This window comes from Carassius gibelio, chromosome A8 (genome assembly GCF_023724105.1).
Source record: "Carassius gibelio isolate Cgi1373 ecotype wild population from Czech Republic chromosome A8, carGib1.2-hapl.c, whole genome shotgun sequence".
NCBI classification, from domain to species: domain Eukaryota; kingdom Metazoa; phylum Chordata; class Actinopteri; order Cypriniformes; family Cyprinidae; genus Carassius; species Carassius gibelio.
In genome coordinates this window covers 27,254,112-27,278,047 of record NC_068378.1, presented here as the reverse complement: position 1 = coordinate 27,278,047, position 23,936 = coordinate 27,254,112, and the positions used below count along the sequence as shown (strand labels likewise).

Genomic DNA, 23,936 nt, shown 5'->3' with positions numbered 1-23,936 from the left:
AGCATTTCTCCGTTTTATTTAGTTTAACTTGAGGTAATAAAATGACTTAAAGTTAAAAAGAAAATCTGTAAAAGCTATATAGGTGTATTAAAAAAAGAAAAAGGAAAAAAGAAAAGAAAACAAAAAGTAAAAATACTAAATAATTAACTATATTTAAAATGAAAACTACAGCAACTAGTGTCTCAATGTTAATAAAATAACGCAAGTTTACACATGAACTGTTTGACAGCTGGCTTGAATTCATGAAGTTTCAGTTAATGAGCATCTACAGGATTATCTGGGGATTTCTGTAGGTGATTCGTCTTATAGAATTGAATAGAATAGAAATAGAATTGACCCAAATATTTGTTTTTAAACACTATTCACTATTCCAGATCCCTTTCTCTGCAATTTCTTTGAAAGCCTCAAGACATTCAGATTTCATTGATGGCATTTCATATAGAAAAACAGGCTGAAAGAAACCTAAAAATGCCAGCAGCTTCAGCGTGTTTATTCTCACATGATTCTGCTTTTATCTCACATTAGCTCGTGAAGTCCTTGCGGTGAAGAGCTCTCTTTATATCCTGAAGGAAGAAATGAAAAACCACAGACTCCCTGAATGATCCCCAGGAAACTTGAGTCTCGTCACCTCGCCGCTGTGACATCTGTGACCTTCTGACCCTTTGACCTCTCAGAGGTCAGTCACAAATAACGCATGTGGTGCGAAAATACCAAGATCATTTTAGAAACGTCCTGTCACTTTGAATGATTTTGTTTGAATGGCATTATTATTTGCTATATTTAAGATTAAACCAAGATGATTTCAGGCTATATTTGTTTCCCTTCGTTTATTGTGGGTTTTGGTTTTCTTTATAATCTATGATGGGTTTGTGAACATTGCTATGTTTAACACTGAACAAATATAATATTATTTTCTTATTATTATTTTTAAATAATATAATACTATATACACTACAATATTGTTCAAAAACTTGCTCATAAAATAGTTTTTCACAGAATTTAAATATGACATCTGCTATTTCATATGAAGTTTTGAAGCTTAAGCTAAATTATGTGGTCTTTAATAACAAGCTTATGAAGGGCTCATGAATAATTCAAACATTTATTTCACAGGAAGCAAACTGTAAAACATATTCCTCTCAATGCATTCTGATCTGCCATATATTCCTCGTATATATTTATCTCTACAGTACTGATGGATAGTGTTATGAAATAAACTAATTAAATCTGAAAAATGAATTGTGCCAATATTTCATGCCCCGCATCATTACGGAGTGGAGTTAAACTATTTTTGCCATCAAAGTATTAAAGGCATAAATCAGCGGTCAAATAAAAGCGGGTGCTGGAGAGTTATTGTTTGAATGGAATGACAAAATCATTAGAATCAAATTAATGACCGACGGTGACAAAGCCCATAAGACGCTCGCCTCGCCTCAAAACCTAATGATGTCTTCAGACAAAACTGATAAACCCTGTTCATCTTTACCAGTCCATCAGCGTTAACCTTCACAAGAGCCCAGTGTGTTTGTGGATCGTTGGTGCATTACTTTGAGGAAAAGATCTAAAAACACATGTAGAACATGAACAATGTTCTCTTTTGAACATGAAAAATGCAGTTTAGCATTCTAAGATTCATTAGTTAACATAAACTGAGCATGAACAATACTTATAGCATTTAATAATCTTAGTTCATGTTAATATCAACATTTACTAATGCATTATTAACTCTCTGAAGCCGATTAACGCGTATATGCATTATGAGGCATTTTCTAATGATAACCCCGAAAAGAACTTAAATTACACTTTAAGTTTTAATCAAACAGATAATAGCAATACATCAATCGAATCTGTAAAAGGTATACTTTTTTTTGCATACACACATAATAACAGAAAAACTTTGTGCTTTTATAAAATAAAGATAACAAACAAGGTGTGCTGTCTGCAGCCTTTGTCTCCACTGATCTTCATTTACAAACACTTCATTAAAGTTAACATTAGGTAAAGCACTGTGAATTAACATGAACAACTTTATTTTCATTAACTAACATTAACAAAGATCAATAAATACATTAACTAGTATTAACTAATGGAAACTTGTGGTAAAGTGTTACTGTATTCTCTGTCAAACATTCTTTCATGTTAAAACAAAACTCTAAATTCTAATTGATATCACCATCTTATCAACACAGTTGATTGATTATAACATTTACAACTGTAAACATGTTTTGTTTTACAAATTTTCTGAAATTGTGTGTTTATTATATGCGAACAAGGCATTATCTGATTAAATACGCAGAAGTTTGCTGGAATGTGCAGAACCGAAATCTCAACATTGGTTCAGAATTATTGTATTATTTTGTTATCATATAAGATTCAAAGGTTTTTATAGAAGGGATTTTGGATTTCTCTTTTTATCACTTTATAAATCAGAAAATTCTGTCAACAGACAGGTGAAACTAAAAATTTACAGAGTTTGGGAATAAAATGTTGTATAAATCCAGGCAAGTAACAAATGAACAAACCCTTCTGTAAAAATCTTCAGAATAAATATAGGAATAAAACTGTAAATTTTGGTGCATGTAAGTGCTGCTGATTTTGATGAACAAACTCGTTTTGAGAAATCAGCTTTTAGAGATACACATTGCAATTGAAATTTACAGAAGGAAACAGATAAAGTGCAATAATAAACCTAAAGAAAAATGATGAATAAACAAACCCCTCTGTAAAAGTCTTCAGAATATATATAGAAATAAAATGTAAAGTTTTGTGCATACAAGTGCTGCTGAAGTGGAGATAAAAGAGACGTTTTTGTAATTGAAAGCTACGGACGCAAGTAGATAAAGTGTTATTAAATAAACGCTTAAAAGTGTATTCTGTATGTTTTCTTTCTACTAGTATGCAACAGTAAAATTGACCAGTGCATTAATAATCATTAGATTGTGTGACCGTTATTAACTTAAATCGAATAAGTGCAATCATATTGTACTGTATTGTACATGTACATTTTATTATAATGAATTGTTTAATAAACACTTTAAATTATCTTTGTGCCAAATAAAAAACAATTGCTTTGCCTACTTTAATATTTTTTCATGTGTTTAATAACTTTAAGTAATCATGAATTTATTTTTCTTGGAATATAAGTCATTTTCATGTCCCTGATTATTACATTTAAATGAGCTTCAATAAAATCAGTTCTACCTAATTTTGCTCCTGTTCATGCTAACTAATATGCATGTTTACTGTTTTTTCTTTCATTGAAATTAATGGAATTATGGAAATTAAAAGCAACTTTAATGTTTGTCTTCATAAAAAATGATAACTATATATCTACCCTGAGAAATACTTACAGGAGTGTGACAACTAGCCCCGACTAAACAAGCACAATAAACCAGCCAAGGAATGCATTTTTTTCTTTAATTATTATTTATAGTTGTTCAGACACGTGTATATACAAATACAGACCTTAGATATTTTTACTTTCTTTTTTTTTCCAAAAGTTTTTTCCTGTTTGTACAGTGGGGAAAAAAGCAAATACAGCACCCTTTATGCAGAAGAGCAGAACCAGTGTCAACAAAAGTACAGGAGTGAGATCTGAATCAACACACACACACAAACACACACACACGCACACACACACACACACACACTAAGGCATGTGTATAACTTCATCACTAGAATGACTGCGGTCTGGAGAGAGTCGAGCAGAATTCATTCAGAAGAGGAACTTAAGATTAAACACAAATTAAGCACAGTTTTACAGTAAATACATTTCATTTTTCAGTATCAATTACCCATAAACATTTAACATTATGCAAATCATATACAAATAATAATAATAATTTTGATTTATTTCATGGTCTATGAAAGTTATTTTATTTTTCATTATGAATTACCCAAAAACATTTCATAGCATGCAAAAAAGCATCTAGATAGAAGGTTAAATAATGTATTTTGTAATAATTAATAATATTTAGTCCACTATTTTTTTATTATATATATATATATATATATATATATATATATATATATATATATATATATATATATATATATATATATATATATATATATAATTTAATTATATAATGTTACAAATATACATAATACATTAATTAATATAAAAAAAACACTATAAAATACTGGAATATATTTTATAACTATTTATAAATATAAACGAAATATTACAATAAACTAAATCTAATGTTTTAGTTTTTTTATTATTGTATGCTATAAAATTTTTTCATGGTCCATGAAATAAATCAAAGCCAGTTTATTATGCACTATAAATGTTTCTGACACAAGCTTATTATTAGTGCACAAGGTTTTAGCTCGTCAAACCATTTCCAAATTTTATTAGTAGATCTAAAAAGATTGGTTGTTAGAAAATTTTAAATGTAGTAACACTTAACAAGAAGATTCCATTTGTTAACATTAAATAACTAATAATAATAAAAAAAGTTACAAAGTATAATCTTAGGCAATGTTGATTCCAGCATTCACTAATACATTATTAAAATCAAAAGCTGACCTGAGCTAACATGGATTAACAATGAACAGCTGTATTGTTATTAACTAACATTAACAAAGATAATAAATACTGTAACAGTGTATAGCTCATTAAGTTTTTTTAGTTAACGCATTAAATATTGTTAAAAAAGGAACCTTATTGTAAAGTGTTACCGTAAAATAATACACAAATCAGGGAATAAATAAGCATAAATCATGTATTTTGAAGGGATTTTTTTCATCTTTCTGTCATTTTCAAAATTAATTTTTTTTCTAATTCACACATATATAATGAACAGATTCGCACTCTTAAATTCTGAATGTTTCTCTACGCCGACAGATGATTTAACACACATTTATCAAACACACAAACAACTCTCTCCTCTCATTTCACTGGAACTACAGCACACATGAACGTGTCGAGAAAAGAAGAGGTGAAAACAACCAAAACAACACTTTATTTAACGTGTTTCATTATCAAGTCCATGCACATGCCACGTTATGAAACCAGCGAGTTCCTTGCTTCTGTTGAAATCACAGACAGTCCGGCAAACACAGCATCATCTGAACAAACGCTGCACTTCTGAACTTTGAAAAACGTTGGCAGGAGATTTAAAAACAGATGAAGCGTTCCTATTGGCTCAGGGATTCAGACGTCGCAGTTCGACGGTGGCCTCTGATTGGCTGCGTCCGTCGAACGCAAACTTCCCAACGTCCAAATGCACTCATATTTTTATTACTATGTTTGTTTGTTTTTTTTAGAAAAGACATGTGAATCGAATTAATACCTTAATATCAAACATTATGTACAACACATTTTGCGCATAACATTTAATGCGGTATCCATAATAACAAATAACAGTGATGTTGAATAATAATTAATGATTTATGTCCTCCAGAAAGGTTAAAAAAAAACACTATAATGTTATATGTGTGACTACTTCGGGATACACAGTATCCATTTAACAAGCTGATTCTGTTTCCCAGTTCAAAGTGTGTACAAAGCGTGGTATTAATGAAGTACAAATACTACTGAAGCTGATTTGATTTTCTCAGAACGTCTCTCTCATGGTTTCTAGTGTAAAACCACGAAACGGAGCACATATGGTGTGTTTCCTCGAGTCCTGATGAGATCGCTTCGCTAATAAAAACAAACAGGACTAGCGGAAGCTAACAGGCTTGGGAGAGTCACAAAGGCAGAAACCATTTTCCAATTAGCGACTGTTTGAAAGTCCGTTCATCATCTGCTTTAACAGCTCAGATTTCTCTCAATGTGAGCTCGTCTCGTCCTCTTAAACTCAAAGAGTGACTACAGTTTGGGTGAATCTCACAAACACAAATCCAGATCACGTTTCACTGCACAAAACTGAATCTAGTTCACTTTAGAGTTTTGTTCTCAATGAAGTTGCATTTATTAACGTTAACTCGTGTTCCTTTTATATATAAGTGGATCTGGATAAACGCATCTGCTAAATGAAGAATGTAAATGTAGCAAAACTTCTACAGCATTCATGAATCTCAGATAATGTTCATTTCAACATAACAGCTAACATTCAGAAGTTTGGGATCAGTAAGATATGTAATGTTTTTAACGAAGTCTCTTCTGTTCATCAAGGCTGCATTTATTTGATCAAAAATACAGAAAAAGAAAAAAAAACAGTAATACTGTGAAATATTATTGCAATTTAAAACATCAGTTTTCTGTGTGAATCTGTGTTAAAGTGTAATGTATTTCTGTGATGCTCCGCTGTATTTTCAGCATCATTCCTCCAGTCTTCAGTGTCACATGATCTTCAGAAATCATGAAAATATGATGATTTATTATCAGTGTCGGAAACAGTTTTGTTGCTTAATATTTTTTGAGAAACTGTGATACTTTTTTAAGGATTCTTTGATGAATAATAATAAAAAAGAACAGCATTTATTCAAATATAAATATTTTGTAACAATATATAATACTTCTGAAAAGTTTGGGGTCAGTAATTTATTTGTTTGTTTTAAATAAATTAATTATTTAACACTAAATAATTTAATTGATTTTTTTTTTTTTATAAAAACAAATATTTTTAGAAAATTATATTTTAAATAAATGCTGTTCATTTAACTTTATTCATCAAATAATCCTGAAAACATTAAAAATAAATCATCATATTATTATGATTTCTGAAGATCATGTGACACTGAAGACTAATGCTAAAAATTCAGCTGTGCATCAAAGGAATAAATTATATTTTTAAGTATATCAAAAAAGAAAACCATTGTGTTTTATTATGCAACATTACTGTCCTAAAATAGGCTTCATATTGTTTGTGCACGTTGTTTGAAACACGAGTCAGGTTTGGTGAGATTCACCCATCGGTTCCTCCATCATATATAAGGCTTTAGTGAGGAGAAAAATGCCCATTTTCTAATGTTTTGCGCATGTCGCATCAAACAAATCAGAACTGCACCAACTAACAGCTACTGTACAGAACAAACAGATGCATTAATAAAATCAAGAAATGAAGCTAGACTTTATTTCCCCGATGGAAACGCTGAATTCGCAGCACTTCCAGGAGATATATCAGTATAGTGTACAGTATAAGGCCTAGTCAAACAAACATGTACTTTACTCTCACCCATGTAGAAGGGAAAACATCATGCGGAGTCCCGTTCCATGTTTGGTTCCTAAAAGAGATTCGGACACACAGTTATGACAAGAAAAGAATTTCCATGATCCGTTAATGTTGATATCTCGTATCAATTGATAAAAGGTCATAGGAAAAATATAGATATTTATGTTGCCGTTGTGTTCATCTTACAAAATACAAAATCATTGTTTTTAGTGGTGTGGTCTACTAAGAGAGATCCCTCGAATCGCAGAAGAGAATCAAACCCAGGTTCAGACAAACCAACCTTCGATTGGGAAACATCCTGCGGCAAAACCGTTTCTTCGGATAAATTCTGCAATTTGTTGGGAGAAGGCAGACGAAGGACGAAAGGCAATAGTCTTTGTGTGTGTGTGTGTGTGTGTGTGTGTGTATAATTTATATCGGGTTTATAACTCGACTTGATGTTTATGTGACACCCAATTAAAATCGTTCAGTTCTCACAGGGCCTCCGGCGTGTCTTAACACATGCTCAAATTACACACAAAACTCCGCCCCCTTCCTCCCAGCAGCCAATCCGCAGCGACCTGCCGCCGCAGTTGATTGGTCGGTTGGTTAAACAGGCGATCCGCATTCCTTCTTTGTGCAGATGATTGACTCTTCTTACTCGAAGGCGGCGAAGGACCACTTAAATATTGGAAAACAAAACAAAAACGCAGCAGGAGTGTTCCTGTGGGATCTCAAGCCCTCCCCAATTTCCCGAGGTCCGCTCGAGGGGCTATAAGGTGAAGAAGACAGAGATGCAGAGCAGCAGCAGGGCCAGCAGGGGGCGAGACGTTTGGTGTCGCAGGCCTGAAGTCGACACGTCGCTCCGAGACGGTTCGGCCTCGTGACTGGTGTCGTCTGGAAATGAGGAGACCGAAGAAATGTGATCAACTTCTGTACAGTTCAATGCAGAATATATATATATATATATATATATATATATATATATATATATATATATTAGTGATTTCCAACTTTAAATGACATAACTTTTTTATTAATATGCTATGCATTTTAATAGTTTAATTTTAAAAATGTAAAAGAACTACATGTTAAAAGGATCAGTGCAGTAAAAATTTTCATTCACTATTTTTTTTTATTAAAAACCATTAGTTCAAATAAACTTAAAATAGTAACTTGTTTTTGAACAGTAAAATTTTGTATGTTTTTTCTGCTCACCAAGCCTGCATTTATATCCAAAATACAGCAGAAGCTGTAATATTGTAAAATATTTTTACTATTTCAAATGACTGTTTTCTGAGTAAATCTGTATTTAAGTGTAATTTATTTCTGTGATGCTCCGCTGTATTTTCAGCATCATTCCTCCAATACAGAAAATACAGCTGTGCGTCACAGAAATAAATTATATTTTATAATATATTCACACAGAAAGAAAGCTATGTTAAATAGTAAAAATATTTCACAATTTTACTGATTGTTACAGTATTTATGATCAAACAACTGCAGGCTTGGTGAGCAGAGAAAGACTTCTTTCAGAAACATTAAAAATCTCACTGTTCAGAAACTGTACTAAAACAACTCAAGCTGAAATAAAAATGACAGAAACGTGATAAAATTAGTAAAACTTCAACAAAAACATAAAAATAAATCCGTTTGCAGTCTAAACTGTAATAAAGCCTGACTCCTGTTGTCAGAATCTCAATGCATTTCTGCTGGTTTGCTGATGCAGACACACACAGACTGCGGTTATCATCAGTGAGCGTGATATGGCTTTGGAAAGCACAGTGTCTCTCAGCGGGAGAAACGGACAGGTGTGTTGCTAAAAGAGACAGATAAATATGGTTGGGTTGGGAGGACAGTGCAGTTTTTGGCTCGTTCAGACAGGCAGACAGACACCTCCAGCCTCTCAGTGGGGATCTGGACTAATAAATCAATGCCTCCATCATGCCAGGAACTCAGGCCTGGGTGGGTGTGTGTTGGCAAGGTGAAGATGCATGAGAAAACAATACTGTGCTCAACTACACTGACACTATCTGCAGTGTTAATTGATATAAGCGTGTGCTTTTAACAGCTTTTCAGCACTGATCGCCCGCTGTCTGCTCACCGAACTGAGCCTGTGACGTTAACACGATTTTGATAGCTCACTTGTCAACTTCCATAAATCCAACCTGGAAGTCTACTAATACTCTAACGAGAGTTAGCTGACATTGTTGCAATTAGTTTTTATAATGTCTATATATAATCAAAGAGCATGTCTAACCAATTGCATTCATAAAACTTGAATAATTGATTAAAATTGTAAGAATAATTTAATGTAGATTTTTTTTCTCCAGAAATTCAGTTGTTTTTTTCAATTATTCTGATTTAATCTGTATGATTTAGTTTCATTCTTATGATTTATTTCATACTTAAAATTTTAATACAAATTTATCACAAAAAGGTTAATATTATGGCATTTAAATCAAATTATAAAACTTTAGAAATTTAATTAATCTTTAAAAACAATTGAAAATGTAAATAATTAAATTTGAACAAATCCTTTATTTTTTTGTTTTTTTATTAATTTAATTTTATTTAATATTATTTTATAAAAAATTTATAATTTATTAAAATGGTAAAAAATAAATATAAATAATTAAATGTAAATTTTTTCAAGAATATTGTTTTCTGTTCTTAATTGCTCTGTTATAAGATTTAATACAAATATTTGATCAAAAGCGATCGTATTATAATTAATGCATACAATTTAAACAAATTAATATGTTAAAATGCATTCAATGAAATTTTTGCAATTAATGTTTTTTTTATATAAAATAAAAGATATTCCTTAAAAAAATAATGCTTTAATAAACTATCATTAATTCTAACTATTTGAAACACACAATTTATTGTACAATATGTTTCTTTCATAATTTCTTCTTTCGTAATTTCGGTGGGTTGTAGTGAAAACTCAGACTCACAGTCTTTTTGCGCTTTAACACGATAGTCCATATAGCGATTTTATTACACAATTTCATTTTATACAAATTTTGCCAAATCTCCGCATTTTTATTACTGGACTTATAGGCACTAGGCTTGTGGATGGATTCGCCATTAATCACCACATTAAACCAAAGCAGTCTGTGTTTGGTCACGGTCAGAAGGTCATTTCGTGGGCTTTACACCAATTTACAGTTTGACTTCTCCCTTGGTCTACTTCAGGACGTCTTGAATTTGAATGCCGCTCCAATGTTTGATCATGACACCATGAAAGTCAAAGCTAGCCTAGCGTGACAGAAACGGCAATAAACATTACGAGCCGAGAGTCGAGAGTCGTGCATATGTTAGTGAGTGTCATGTGCTCGGATGTAATGGGTTTCATCAGGGAGAAGCCAAAACAAGCTTGGCATCGACCCATGTGACACTGCTAATTTGGCAGAAAACCATCGTGCACGGCCAAGCTTTGGATCTTAACTCTTCCAGCAGTCGATGTGCAAGCACATATTGATATAGTGTGTAAATATAATCCATGCATTTCAGCTGGAATCCACAATCGACACTGACTGACTGAAGCTTTGGCTCGCTGAAAGGTCACATGGCAAATTTCTGGTTGCTTAATTGCTTTAGCACAGGATGGATATGTTGACCCTCAGCTATTACAAGAGAATGCATTATTAATACGCTGTGTACCTCATGCATAAATAAAGTGAAGTGTTGGAGAAGCCGCAGGCGAAACTCAAATCAAGGTACACATGCACAGAGTGATTAGAGGAAGTAAAGCACACAGACTGAACAGAGCGAAGGTGATGTCAAGCCATACTGACCTCTTGGTTCTAATGCATTTTCTACTTTGTCATCGACAAAAACGCGGTCATGAACGCCTATGGTTTTCTCGCAGCCATCTACAAAAACAGAAGGAATGAAAAAGATACCGTAAGCCAATCGTGTTAGTGGTAATTCAGCAGCCCGACCCACCTGCCAATCAGAGGAAAGCACATAGAAGCAGTCACCTGCCGTTAATGTCCATTAAACTGTGTTGCATTGAAAAGCATGGGAGTTTCTGTAAACGGATGCCTACGACAGAATCATACGTGTGTGGTTTGTAATAAGTTACACTTACTCGGTGGTCTCACGAAGACTTTCAGCTTGAGACACGACCTTCTCCCGGTTTCTGTGATCATGGATGCTGTAAAACACAGAAGAGATGAGAAAGGTGAGTACACACACACCTGAGAAAGATATGGTCTTAGTTTCACACTACACACACACTATCTTATAATGCTGTGGCTTGCGGGTGTATTTTGCGGTCTGAAAAAGGAAATTACTCCTTTCCTGTGGAATCTAAAGGGTGTGCACACACACACACACACACACACTTCCCTGCGGGGTGAAGAAAGGAACATCACACTGTCATTTCTGGTTTTCTGTCAATAGCAGTCTGCTGGTTTATCAGCCGATTTGGGCCTCAAATTTTGAGCACGAATATACCCGACTGAATTCAAAAGAGGATAATCACAGCTGTAATTATAGGGTGACTTCATCTCAAGTTTATTTTTAGGAAAGTGTTTCTTGAATGCTACAGTTATGGTCCAGTAGGAAAGAGGAATTGCACAAAGATCCCTTCAGTATTTCGATTGTTTTTCAGAGACAGAAGCAGAATTAAATGGAGATCTGACTGAAGGATTCAAAAAAGCCCCACAGGGGAACGCAAAGGTTTTGCAAGTGAATACAAAGTTCCTCGGAAAACGCAGACTTTTTGCATGTGAAGAGTTTCTCAGGGAATGCAAAAAAAAATTGTTTTTCTGTGGAATGCAAGTTCGGCGCATGAATGCAAACATTTTGCAAGTAAACAAAAAAATTTGCAAGCGAAAAACTGTTTTCTCTGAGAATGCAAAATTATTTCATGCAACAAAAAATAAAATAAAACAGAGAATATAAACTTTTGCATAGCAAAAACTCATTTTCTCTGAGAATGCAAAAAAAAAAAAATCGCAAGTGAACACAAATGTTTTAAAAGCAAACCTTTTCTCTGAGAAACATCTTGCAAGTGAATGATTTCTCCATGGAACACAAAAGTTTTGCAAGAAAACATATTTTTCCGTGAAATAAAAAAGTGTTTTTCATTCCACAGAGAGAGAGAGAGAGAGAGAGAGAGAGAGAGAGAGAGAGAGAGAGATTTCAACAGCGTCTCAAAGAAATTGCAAAGATCCCAAACACCTCAAATTCTCCCAAGACCAGATGACCTGAGCTATGCATCTGTCAACATTTGACTAATTAATGTCTTCCTCATAGCAGTTTTAGGACAAATGGCAACAAATCAGACCTCTTACCATGAGACATAAATGTGAAGTTTCTTAAGCCGTGAAAGAGAAATCTCTTGTGAATTCGGTGTTCATCTGAGGTTATTCTGTGAGCTTTATTAAGACGGACAGCGCAGTGCAAGTTCAACGGTTGGACTAATTAAGGCTAATTACTCTCAACATGGGATTTTATTCTGTGATCTTTGGTGTGTGTAGGATGTGTAGTTCCTACATTACAGTCGTTTAACACTTCGAAGTCAACAATCTCAAAGAGTTTACCTCCATAATGTGATGCATTTCTGATCGAAACAGATGGAGAATAAATGTAAGGCCAGGACTTGGTTTAATCCAACGAGGAACTGATTTCAGAAACACCCACAATAACAACATCATTAAAGCAAAGAGGGTCAGTTTTGATTTCCGTGTATCAAAATTGCATCAGTACTGATGTCTCACTGTCTCATGCCTTTAAATGCTAAATATTGTTATTTTTTAACAAATGAATTGAGCCTTGATAAGCATGTGAGAGTTCTTTCAAAAATTAGACATTTGTAATGGCCCAAAACGCTCTAGCTACCAGAACAATGTAAGTCGTAGACAGAAACAAGTTTTCCAAGTGGGCACATCTCCAGGAACTCGTCTGCGAGACGCTAAATAATCAAACACATTTTGCGATTGGAAATCTGGCAAGCGTTTGCTCCTGTCAGAGTCGGCCCACCCTTTGGGCAAGTTTACTAACCAGCATTTATTTCATTTGACAAAGACTACATGCAACGAATGCAGAGCTATTAAATATTCAGCGTTTGCGCCGTAGCCAGAGGCAGAGCTTTCTCAATTTGTCCTCATCCATAAAGAGCCTCGACTAACAGCATCGGCAGAGATGAAGAGCATTTCTCACAGCCCTCATCTGCCTCTCCGCTGTCTCTCTTCATCTACATGCAAATGAAACAGAAAGTGTGTGCATGAGATGAAAACATAAATACATATTTTCTATCACATATGTTACCAAAAAGACCATTACAAAGACAAAGACGGACCCAAAACCTATCTAGACAGCAGAATATCACTGAGACATGAGGATGCATGACTCCTTCAGCAGACTTCAATGCCTGCTGTTTCTGACTTACAGCCTGTAAGTACGTTTTTTTATATATAAAGGATTTGCCACGGACGATTCAAACGCGAGTTTTGAGCAGTAGCTCTTGTTGTTTTGCATTTCTCCAATCACAAATGCAGACTGGGTTTTGTTTGTGTTGTGCAATGCAATGCAGTGTTTAAAGATGTTCTCATTTCCTCTCTGTTATCTGCTCGGGAACCCATTGCGATTTAATGTGCTTTTAATTTCTACAAGACACCAGAGACTTTCATCATTATGACAATTACACGAATGCACAATTTTATGCACAATGCTCTATCATATGAAATATTAGCAATAAACATGTTGCAAAAATTTTTTTTGATGGCCATCAGTGGAAAAAGAGGGCAATGAAACAAACATTATAAATGAACACAGGCAGTGTAGAGTCTCACTATAAACATGTTATTTACTGATTACACCAGTTAATGTTCATCTACACATTCCACTTCATACAGGCCATACATACTTTCATGCAGAAACTGCATAGCAACACCCTGGCGTGTGTGTGTGTGTGTGTGTGTGTGTGTGACGATCCGCAGTGTCTCTCAGTAAGTGTAAGATGCTGTCTGGCAGGCGTGCAGGTCCAGGCCGTGTGCCACCGAATGTTACAGTCACACACACAGAAGAGGAAAACAGCGGGACGTCGGGAAGTGTTGTGACCAAGAGGATGCAGAAGGGAATCAAACGAAACAAAACAAAGAGAAGGAGAAGGTTCCATTCATCAGAGGCATGATAATGTCTGCCGTGCTCCTTCACGCCGCAGGAGAGGCGATGAAACGCCAGGAGTCTTCATGAACGTGATGCATGTGCTGGCTGCGTCTACAGCTCATGCACAGAAATATAATAAACTCAGCTTGTCTGTCATTAAACTGATCTCCATCACTGCGCTCATGCAAATGGCTCATTGTTACCATGACATGAATGGGTTTCCTCTGTGTGAGTTTAAATGGAACTGGCCACAACAAGCAGAATTTGAATGAAAGGAAGAGGAATTAATAGAATTGCACAATAATTTATTATTAATTTAAAATAACATTAAAAACATAAAAAATACACATTATATATATATATATATATATATATATATATATATATATATATATATATATATATATATATATTAGGGGTGTAACGGTACGTGTATTCGTACCGGACCGTTTCGGTACTGGGCTTTCGCTACGGTGCACGTGTGTACCGAATGACCGAATGCAATATTTTGTGTGCGGAACATAGGTACATTTTCGTGTTTCCAAACGAACATATTATGTGGGTTAGAGTCCAGTACCACACCCCAGTCCAGCATTTTCTGTCCAATTTTATTGTGTTACTTTCAATAACAGTCTGGTTATTTATTTATTTTTTTTATGTATTGTTTTTTAAATTCAGAATCATTAAAGTTATTAAGTTACATATAAAAAAAGTCTTACAAAATTACTTTATATTATTTAATTAAATAATAAATAATTATTACAAAGCATTTTCTGTGTATCCAGCCCAGAATTTTCAGATCAAAATTACAAGAAAAAAAAGTAATATTGTAAAATATTAAGTCTATATACCAATTAGTGGTACTTCGGTACCAAGTCGGTAATAAAAAAATGAAAATGTGACGGTAGCAGGTTTCTTTAAAAACCGGTTGGTAAACTTACATTTTAATATGGACAGTCACCGAATTTGTCAAAGTTAGCATAAATTAATCAAATCAAATCTCCATATGGACCAGTATCTGTAAATGTTAAATCTGAATCCTGCGTGTTCTGCGCGTCTCTGTGTGAATGAATTAATGGTTTGTTTACTACATAGACTAAAGCACGTCTCAATGAGGACATAAATACATCAACAACATCACCAGAACTGTTCTGAGTCACTTCACAAGCATTTTACAGTTTCGTTTGAGTAAAACCAGTGTCAAAATAAAAGTAGCCCATCAAAATAAAAGTTCATTTTTACATAAAGGCGTTGTGCTAGAAATATTACTATTGTTTAGTAGAATGTATGTGTTACTGCTTCTACTGTTGAAAAAATGAATAAAAATGAAAAATTAATCACACAATATTTCTTCCATGTTTTAATTTTAATAGCAAATCCCCTTTATTTACCAAAAAAATAAAAGTTTTTTAAAATTTCATTAATTAAAAGACAAATTAAATTTGGGAGAAAATTGTTTACTGTTTTTTATAATTATATTACTAGTAGAAAAACTTTAAACACAATTGTAAATAAATATAAAGAATGGCATTGTTTTTTTTGTGTGTTTGTTTTTTTTTTTATTAGCATATTTTTGTGTTTTGCTTTGGTACCGAAATTGGTACAGAGAACCGTGGATTTTCACCGGTATCGGTGACAACACTAATACCAATATATATTTTATTATAATAAATTAACTTACCGTATTTTTCAGACTATAAATCGCACCTAAGTATAAGTCGCATCAGTCCAAAAATACTTCATGATGTGGAAAAAACTGTCGCATTTATTTAGAACCAAGAAAAAACATTACCGTCTCCAGCCGCGAGAGGGCGCTCTATGTCTTCAGTGTAGACTACAGGAGAACTGAGCAGCATAGAGCGCCCTCTCGTGGCTGGAGACGGTAATGTTTTCTCTTCGTTCTAAATAAATGCGACATAGTTTTTTCCACATCATGAAGTATTTTTGGACTGATGCGACTTATACTTAGGTGCGATTTATAGTCTGGAAAATAAGTTTTTTTTTTGTTTTTTTATTACATTAAACTTGCACTTAGCACAGTTTGTTGAATTTATTTCAGTTGTTTCACTTTAGTTGAAAATGTTCGTCCTGTTGACCGTTCTTATTCAAATTCAGGAATTTTCCCGATGTGATTCTGAATGGCAATAACCTTGATAGCGACATCATCTCTTACAGCTTCGGTCAGACCTGCAGCAGTCGCTAGACAGCGGCCAGAGAGGGTAAACCATGATTTAATAAGCAACCGTGAGGTCATAAACCGCCCGCGCCGTTCCTGAGACTCCAAAGCACATCCAGATTTTCCAATTCCACAAAAAATGGGATTCAATCTCCCCTTATCCACTGCCTCCCTCCAGTAATATTGGATTTGGAGACCATGAGAGATTAAAATCCATCTTTAAATTCACAATATTAGAAAAAGATGCCATCTCAAGCATTTCGAGGTGGGGGGTCAGCCCTGTGTCCTGACCTTTGACCTCAGCTCATACTGTACTCAGCTCATGAGGCTGCAGATGTGAACATCACCAAACAGCTTCGTGCATTCTCCATTTTCAACAGCAGTGCATAAATCAGGAAAGAGCAGACCTTTATTCAGCTGATGCTATTAGAGAGAGACGTGACAGTCTCGTGCGATAACGTCAGTCAATCAGAGCGAGCGAAAACATCTCTTCAAACACTGATTCAGAGAAATGTCACTGATAAGCACCATCTGAAAGTGACAGTACTCACATCATAATAATGATCTTCTGTATTCTAAAGAGCTCATGGGAAAAACAGCAATCCATGAAAACAGACATTCAAGAGTCGCTAAACTGTGATCAACACTAAAAACAGATTGCAAACATAAATACTGGGTAAAACTGAATTAGATTGAACTAGTTTTCATACCTTTCGTTATTGCATAACATATACAGAATTTAGCATTAATTTCTCTTGATTTGAATAATACAGAGTCAACAATCTTCAAGACTGATGAACTTGACACTGTTATTGAACTGAACTGAATCAACATTGAACTTAATTGAGCTGAATAACGACAATGCTTTATAGATGAAAAGCCATTTCACAATTAATGGATTTTGCAAGATTAACACTGTTATTATCCTGTTTATTACTATGTAGGAAGAACAATCTAAATAAATGATATAATTAATGAATTTACATTAATAATAAATATATAAAATCATATATGTGACCGACTTATTTTGCTATCGTATTTTTGTATACTGTATATTTTCCTGCATTTGCTGATCATTTGCCCCCTTTTTCTGCAGAAATCTGCTTTAGAGTGGCATTATATAAATATAAATTATTATTACTGGTTTTAAAAAGTCATCCAAAAAAAAATTGAGGACTGAGCTTCAATAAAATAAAATAAAATAAAATAAAAAACCTAAAATAAAACAAAATAAAATAAATATAAATATAAAATAATAAATTAATGAGATAATAGAATAAAAATAAAACAAGTATGAAATAATAAATAATATAATACAAATATTAAAATAAAAATGTACAAAATATAAAAAATCAAATACAAAATAATAAAATAAAATAAAATAAAGAAACAAAATAAAATAAAATAAAAAACATAAAATAAAACAAAATAAAATAAATATAAATAAAAAATTAATGAGATAATAGAATAAAAATAAAACAAGTATAAAATAATAAATAATATAATACAAATATTAAAATAAAAATTAGCAAATAAAATAAAAAAATAATTTACAAATCTAATGAGTATAATACTTCTATTTTGCTTACTTATAATTGTTGAATGTCTGTCAATGGAGAAAGATGCGTCTCGCAGTGAGATGATGTAGTTACGCCGTCCAACCACTAGGTGTTTTAGTCTCTGACCCTAAAGGTCAAGGTCACCGTCAGCTGATATTACCAATTAAACATACGGTGAATACAAGCGTAACACAATTAAGAAATGCGCAGTGATGCGGACGTCAGCATGATATAAAACACTATTAAAAAAAGAGTTTGACAGTTTTCACTATAGTCGAGATGTAGCTGGTTTTAACCGAACATTTGCTTAAATATTGTCTTTAACTGTGATATTAATGACACTGAGATCTCTTCCAGCGCGTGCGAGGCGAGTCACTGTGAAATATGGCAGCTAAAAGTGGGACTTCACTCTGACTTTCTGTTTGGAATTACGTCCGACGTGATTGTCGTGATGTATATTAATTATGATGTTCGCCACAGAGACAGAAGCTGCCAAGATCTCTCTGGCAGGAGCTGAATAAAGACAATCATTCAGAGAGGGCGAACGTATTTCACAGATGTGAGCGAGGATGATGGGACTCGGGAGAAAAGCGATATGCTGGATGATTTTCCCCGTCCTCGAGTCAAGCACATAATAACGGCTCTCTGTGTAACCATATGAAGGTTCCCGCGAAAACTAATGAGGTTTGCCTGTATTTTCATCTCACCTTGTCGACGGGTGTCCTTCAGCGAAACCCTCAAATTGCATTTTCTTTCCAAAGAATATTGATTCGTATTGATTTCTGCCCTCCCTGGATTCGTCCTTGACAGTGAATCTCAAGATTTACAGCCGCGAAAACCAATGAGAGAAAATATTGCATTTTCTTATAGACTTCATGCGGTTGAGAATTACGTCCAAATGGCTTTGTCACGGACATACAGTGAGGGAAATAAACTTTTATTAGGACTGGGACGAAACAACCTGCAGCCCTAAACTCATAAAACGCCATCAGAAAGGTGAGAGGTTACATGAACAGGTACAGTATGAACAGGTGGTGAATATTTGACCTCATAATGAATCTCTAGAGTATGATGTCATGTTTAAAGCTCGTAATGCAAGCTTGAGTAAACCAAACTCTCCACCTCATCCTCATGACAAAGCCCAAATATTATCCATGCTTTCTTATCCACTTATGTAAAAAATAGAAATACATTTAAAATAAATAATATAATATAAAAAATTTGCATATATATATATATATATATATATATATATATATATATATATATATATATATATATATATATATATATATATATATATATCAGAGTTTCCGCTAGAAAAAAATGGTGCCGGTCAAAGTGACTGGCAGAGGTTTCCTTTTCCGGACATTTTGATGATATGCCGGTCAAGTATCGCCTCTTAATTAGTCAAGGTGAGGAAAACTGGAGGCAGGCTATGTAACGTAAAAAATGACATAATCAGGCCGCCGAACGCAACATGTTTATTAGCCTAACTTTCAAATAGACGGGAAAAAAAACAACATTTTCTACTATGGTTCATTTCTTCATTCGGATCTATTTGCGATCCATTCCATTCTAAACAAACAAAGCATATGTTTCGTCCTTGTTTCATTATAGATTAAGATAATAATTAATAAATGCACGCATAATTATCAGTGAACTTGATAAAAGTTGCAGATATGTTTTACATGCATGCACAAACAAATGCCTTTCAACTTATGTGTGCAAAATTCAGAATGAAATGAATGTGCAGCAATTTGTACAAATAGAGATTCTAGGTCTACTATTGCTACATTGCTAGTGAACTGGAGTGCATCTCATCCTAATTTAACGAAACTCAGCGTAGGCCTCACAGACATGAAATATATCTTGAAATGTCTTTTTAACAATTTAAAACGAATTTTTTTTTTTACCTATGCTAATTACACATTAAATTCAGGTAGGCTACTGAGTCGCTGTCCTCAGTGCCCAGAAAAGCGCTGAAACGGAGATGAAAGGGGAACCCGTTTTTATTTATTTATTTGGCTTATTTTAACTGGCCCATCCAGTTTTCTGGAGGCCCACCTACAATCAAAATCCTGGCACCGCTAGTGCTTCGCAGCGGTCTGATATCAAGAAATAACAGACCGCATTCCACATTGGAATTCAACCAAGCCATGTAATAATGTTTAATAACTTTCAAACGAGCCTGTTCCTTCATATCATAGCCAAAGTTCGGTGTATTTTTGCTTTATACATTTTAGGCTTATTCTCAAATTCAGATTGTGTTAGGGGGGGCGGGATTATTAGGCAATTTTATTCGGACAATTTGACCGGAGAGATTTAATTTTGTCGGACATTTCATTTTTTTTCCGGCCAATGTCCGGCAATTACCGGACAACGGAAACCCTGATATATATATATGTGTGTGTGTGTGTGTGTGTGTGTGTGTGTGTGTGTGTGTGTGTGTGTGTGTGTGTGCTTTATACATATCTATTTATATATAACTGTTTTAAAACTTTTAATAATAGTTTTAATACACATTTAAAAATCTTTTTTTTTGTTGTTGTTGTAATTAATGCTAAAGGTTTACGGTTTTCACCAGTTTTTTTTTTTTTGTTTGTTCATTTTTTTTTTTTGTGATTTTTGGAGAATAACAACAATCATACCCAGAATATGAAAGGTTAACCGTTTGTATTTACTTATCTGTGACAGTTTCTACTGTATATTAACAGTTTATAACATGTGTAAAAAATAAATAAAAAAGTAAAATAAAACATAAATCTAAACACACACACACACACACACACACATATATATATATTGTATTATTTATTTTATTTAAAATAATTTAAATATTATTTTATATTTATTTACATTTTATAAAAAATATTGTAAAATAGTAAATGATAATATATATATATATATATATATTTTTTTTTTTTTACAGATCCTTTTTATTATTATTATTATTATTATTATTATTATAATTACTATAGTGTGATTTTTGTAGTACTATAATGATACACCATAATGATGAAATACAATGTAATGCAAGGGTTAACCATGATTATGACGATAAAATCTAACCAGCAGCAGAAATCATAATTGCAATAGAAATTGTATGTGCACTTTCCACAACAAAACCCAGGTCAACACAATACTTCCAGACAAACACCCCTTCGCCATCTGATTTAAATCAGTCTATCGTCTTCAGTCTGGATGGTGTGGTACTCACAGATGTAGTAATACTCTCGGCCCGGTCTGAACTCGAAGCCCAGCGAGAAGGGCGTGAAGAGCTGGAACTTCTCGGAGAACTTGAGCGGGCCGTTGGGCGAGAGCGGCCGGTTGCACTCCCAGCGCTTGAAGCCCTTGGCCGTGTGGTCACACGTGCTGTAGCCGTCGTAGTTGACCATGTAGAGCACATAACGCTCCGCTCTCTCCTCAGGGACCGAGTCTTCATAGTGCGGACAGTAGACATCCAGGTAGTCGTTTATACAGACGTCGATGTGATAGTCTCCACGGTGAAACCTGCAGGACACAGAGAGCCAGATGCATCAGAAAACATGAGTGTGTCATGCGTCTGAAAGAGGAATCTGTGATGCTTTGAAATGAACGCTCTCTTAACTTAAAACGACCTTCCAGTAAATATGAGATGATGATGAGACAGGGATATTTTAGTATCACTGACATAAATATATCAGTTTTTGTTAATATCCTGAATTCAATTTTTTTTTCGTGTTTATTATTTTAAATACATTTATATCGTTTTTATTCAGTTAAATTTTTAATAAAAATAAATATAATTTTTTTTTTGTCTCCAACAGTTAATTATATTATTTATATAATATTTCTTAATTATTTATTAATCTTAGTTAATGTGAATTTTGATATTTTGATATTTACTTATAGATTATTAAAATATAACTAACATTAACTAATGGTAAGGTGTTACAGTTTCAGTTTATTTAGTTAGCTTCATTTATTATTATAGTTTATATGACTATTTTTATATTTTGTATATTTTAGTTTAGTTTTAAAAGAATTGAAATATATATATATATATATTTTTTAAATATTTGTTGTTAGTTAGTAACACTAACTAGTAATTAGTAAAGTGTAACCATTTAAGTTTTAGCCATTTCAAGTTAAATTAATTGAAAATGAAAATTAGAAAATCTGCCTTCGGTAACTAGTTTAAATATTATATATATATATATATATATATATATATATATATATATATATATATATATATAATTTTTTTTTATAACATTTAATTTTAACATATATAAACATTTAAAGAATATAAAGAAAAAAATACTAATATTTTATATATACATTAAATATAGCAAACATAATATATATATATTAGTTAGATTAGATTTCTTAATTTATTTATAACTTTAATTTTTTACATTAATTTTCTTTCATTTCTGTTAACTTCACATAATTTATTTTATTAAGTAATTTATTTTTCTAAATTATAGTTTTAGTTTTAGTTAACAACAATAACACTCGGCCGAGATTCGATGCATATTTCTGAGGTTAGTGCTGGTTTGCTTCTGTCTAGTAAATACCAAGCGTTTTGAAACAGCTCCAACACGCAACACAAGAAACGAGCTCATTAATCACAAAACAGACTAACAAGTCCAAATGCTAGCATGTGAATCTGCTCTCATCTCGCCGATGAAATGCATAACCTGTCCATACTTGGTTCCCCAAACACTGCAGAGTCAAAGCGTTAAAATACTAAACTAAACTAAAATATAACTAAAATAAATAACTAAAATAGAAACTTTGCCCTTATAACTCTGAAAAAAAATAAAATAAATAAAAATAAAAAATTATATATATATATATATATATATATATATATTTTTTTTTTTTTTTTTTTTTTTACTTAAAACATGGAAACATTAGCAAAACATTCTTAGAATTTAAAAAAAAAAAAAAACATATTTACTCTTTGATATAAACATTAGCTGTAGAGTCTCTAAATAGGCTTCTTTTCAATTAATAATAATAAAAACTATATAATAATAATAATAATAATAAAACATAATGATAATACAACGAATATTATTACTTCTACTATTAATTTAGTACGTACTTATTTATACTGCATGCAAGAATATAATTTGCAATCTACACTATGTGAGTGTGTGTGTGTGTGTGTGGGAGTCCGAGTGCATGTGTGTGTGTTTGTGTGTTTGTGTATGTGTGTGTGTTTGTGTGTGTGTCTGTGTGTGTGAGTCCGTGTGTGTGTTTGTGTGTGTGTGTGTGTGTGTGTGTGTGTGCGAGTCCGTGTGTGTGTTTGTGTGTGTGTGTGTGTGTGTGTGTGTGCGAGTCCAAGTGCGTGTATGTGTGTGTATGTGTATGTAAGTGTGTGTGTGTGCGAGTCCGTGTGTGTGTGTGTGCGAGTCCGTGTGTGTGTGTGTGTGTGCGAGTCCGAGTGCGTGTGTGTGTGTTTGTGTACGTGTATGTAAGTGTGTGTGTTTGTGTGTGTGTGTGTGTGTTTGTGTGTGTGTGTGCGAGTCCGTGTGCGTGTTTGTGTGTGTGTGTGTGCGAGTCCGTGTGTGTGTGTGTGTGCGAGTCCGTGTGTGTGTATGTGTGTGTGCGAGTCCGAGTGCGTGTGTGTGTGTGTATGTGTACGAGTCCGAGTCGGAGTCCGAGAGCGTGTGTGTGTTTGTGTATGTGTGTGTGTTTGTGTGTGTGTGCGAGTCCGAGTGTGTGTGTGTGTGTGTGTGTTCATAACTTAATGGGAAAATTAGCAAAACGTATTTTTGTTTGCTTGGGGAGTAACTTTTATTGCTGCTGAAATATCATTAAACTTAATTGTATTCTAGTTTTAAAGCACAATGTAAATACCATGGAAAACACATATACCGTAGTAAAAGTTTCTGCTGGAAATGTGCTTTCAGAAGGAAATGAAACCATTAAATATAGCAAACATAATATATATATATTAGTTAGATTAGATTTCTTAAT

General features: G+C 33.4%; 1 protein-coding gene across 2 annotated transcripts in view; it reads right to left on the bottom strand.

Moving 5' to 3' along the window:
* Positions 1-6,998: 6,998 nt before the first annotated feature.
* The window catches only part of LOC128019095 (ephrin-A5b-like), an 85,717-nt gene continuing 68,779 nt past the window's right edge, over positions 6,999-23,936 (bottom strand). The window contains exons 2-5 of one of the 2 annotated variants that reach the window (XM_052605097.1): positions 21,184-21,476; positions 11,203-11,268; positions 10,907-10,984; positions 6,999-8,000 (exon numbers count right to left, since the gene is read on the bottom strand). In XM_052605097.1, coding sequence (XP_052461057.1) covers positions 7,876-8,000; positions 10,907-10,984; positions 11,203-11,268; positions 21,184-21,476 — 562 coding nt within the window. In that variant the 3' untranslated portion in view covers positions 6,999-7,875. The remainder of the gene's footprint in view (positions 8,001-10,906; positions 10,985-11,202; positions 11,269-21,183; positions 21,477-23,936) is intronic. The other variant, XM_052605098.1, reaches the window with a different exon arrangement.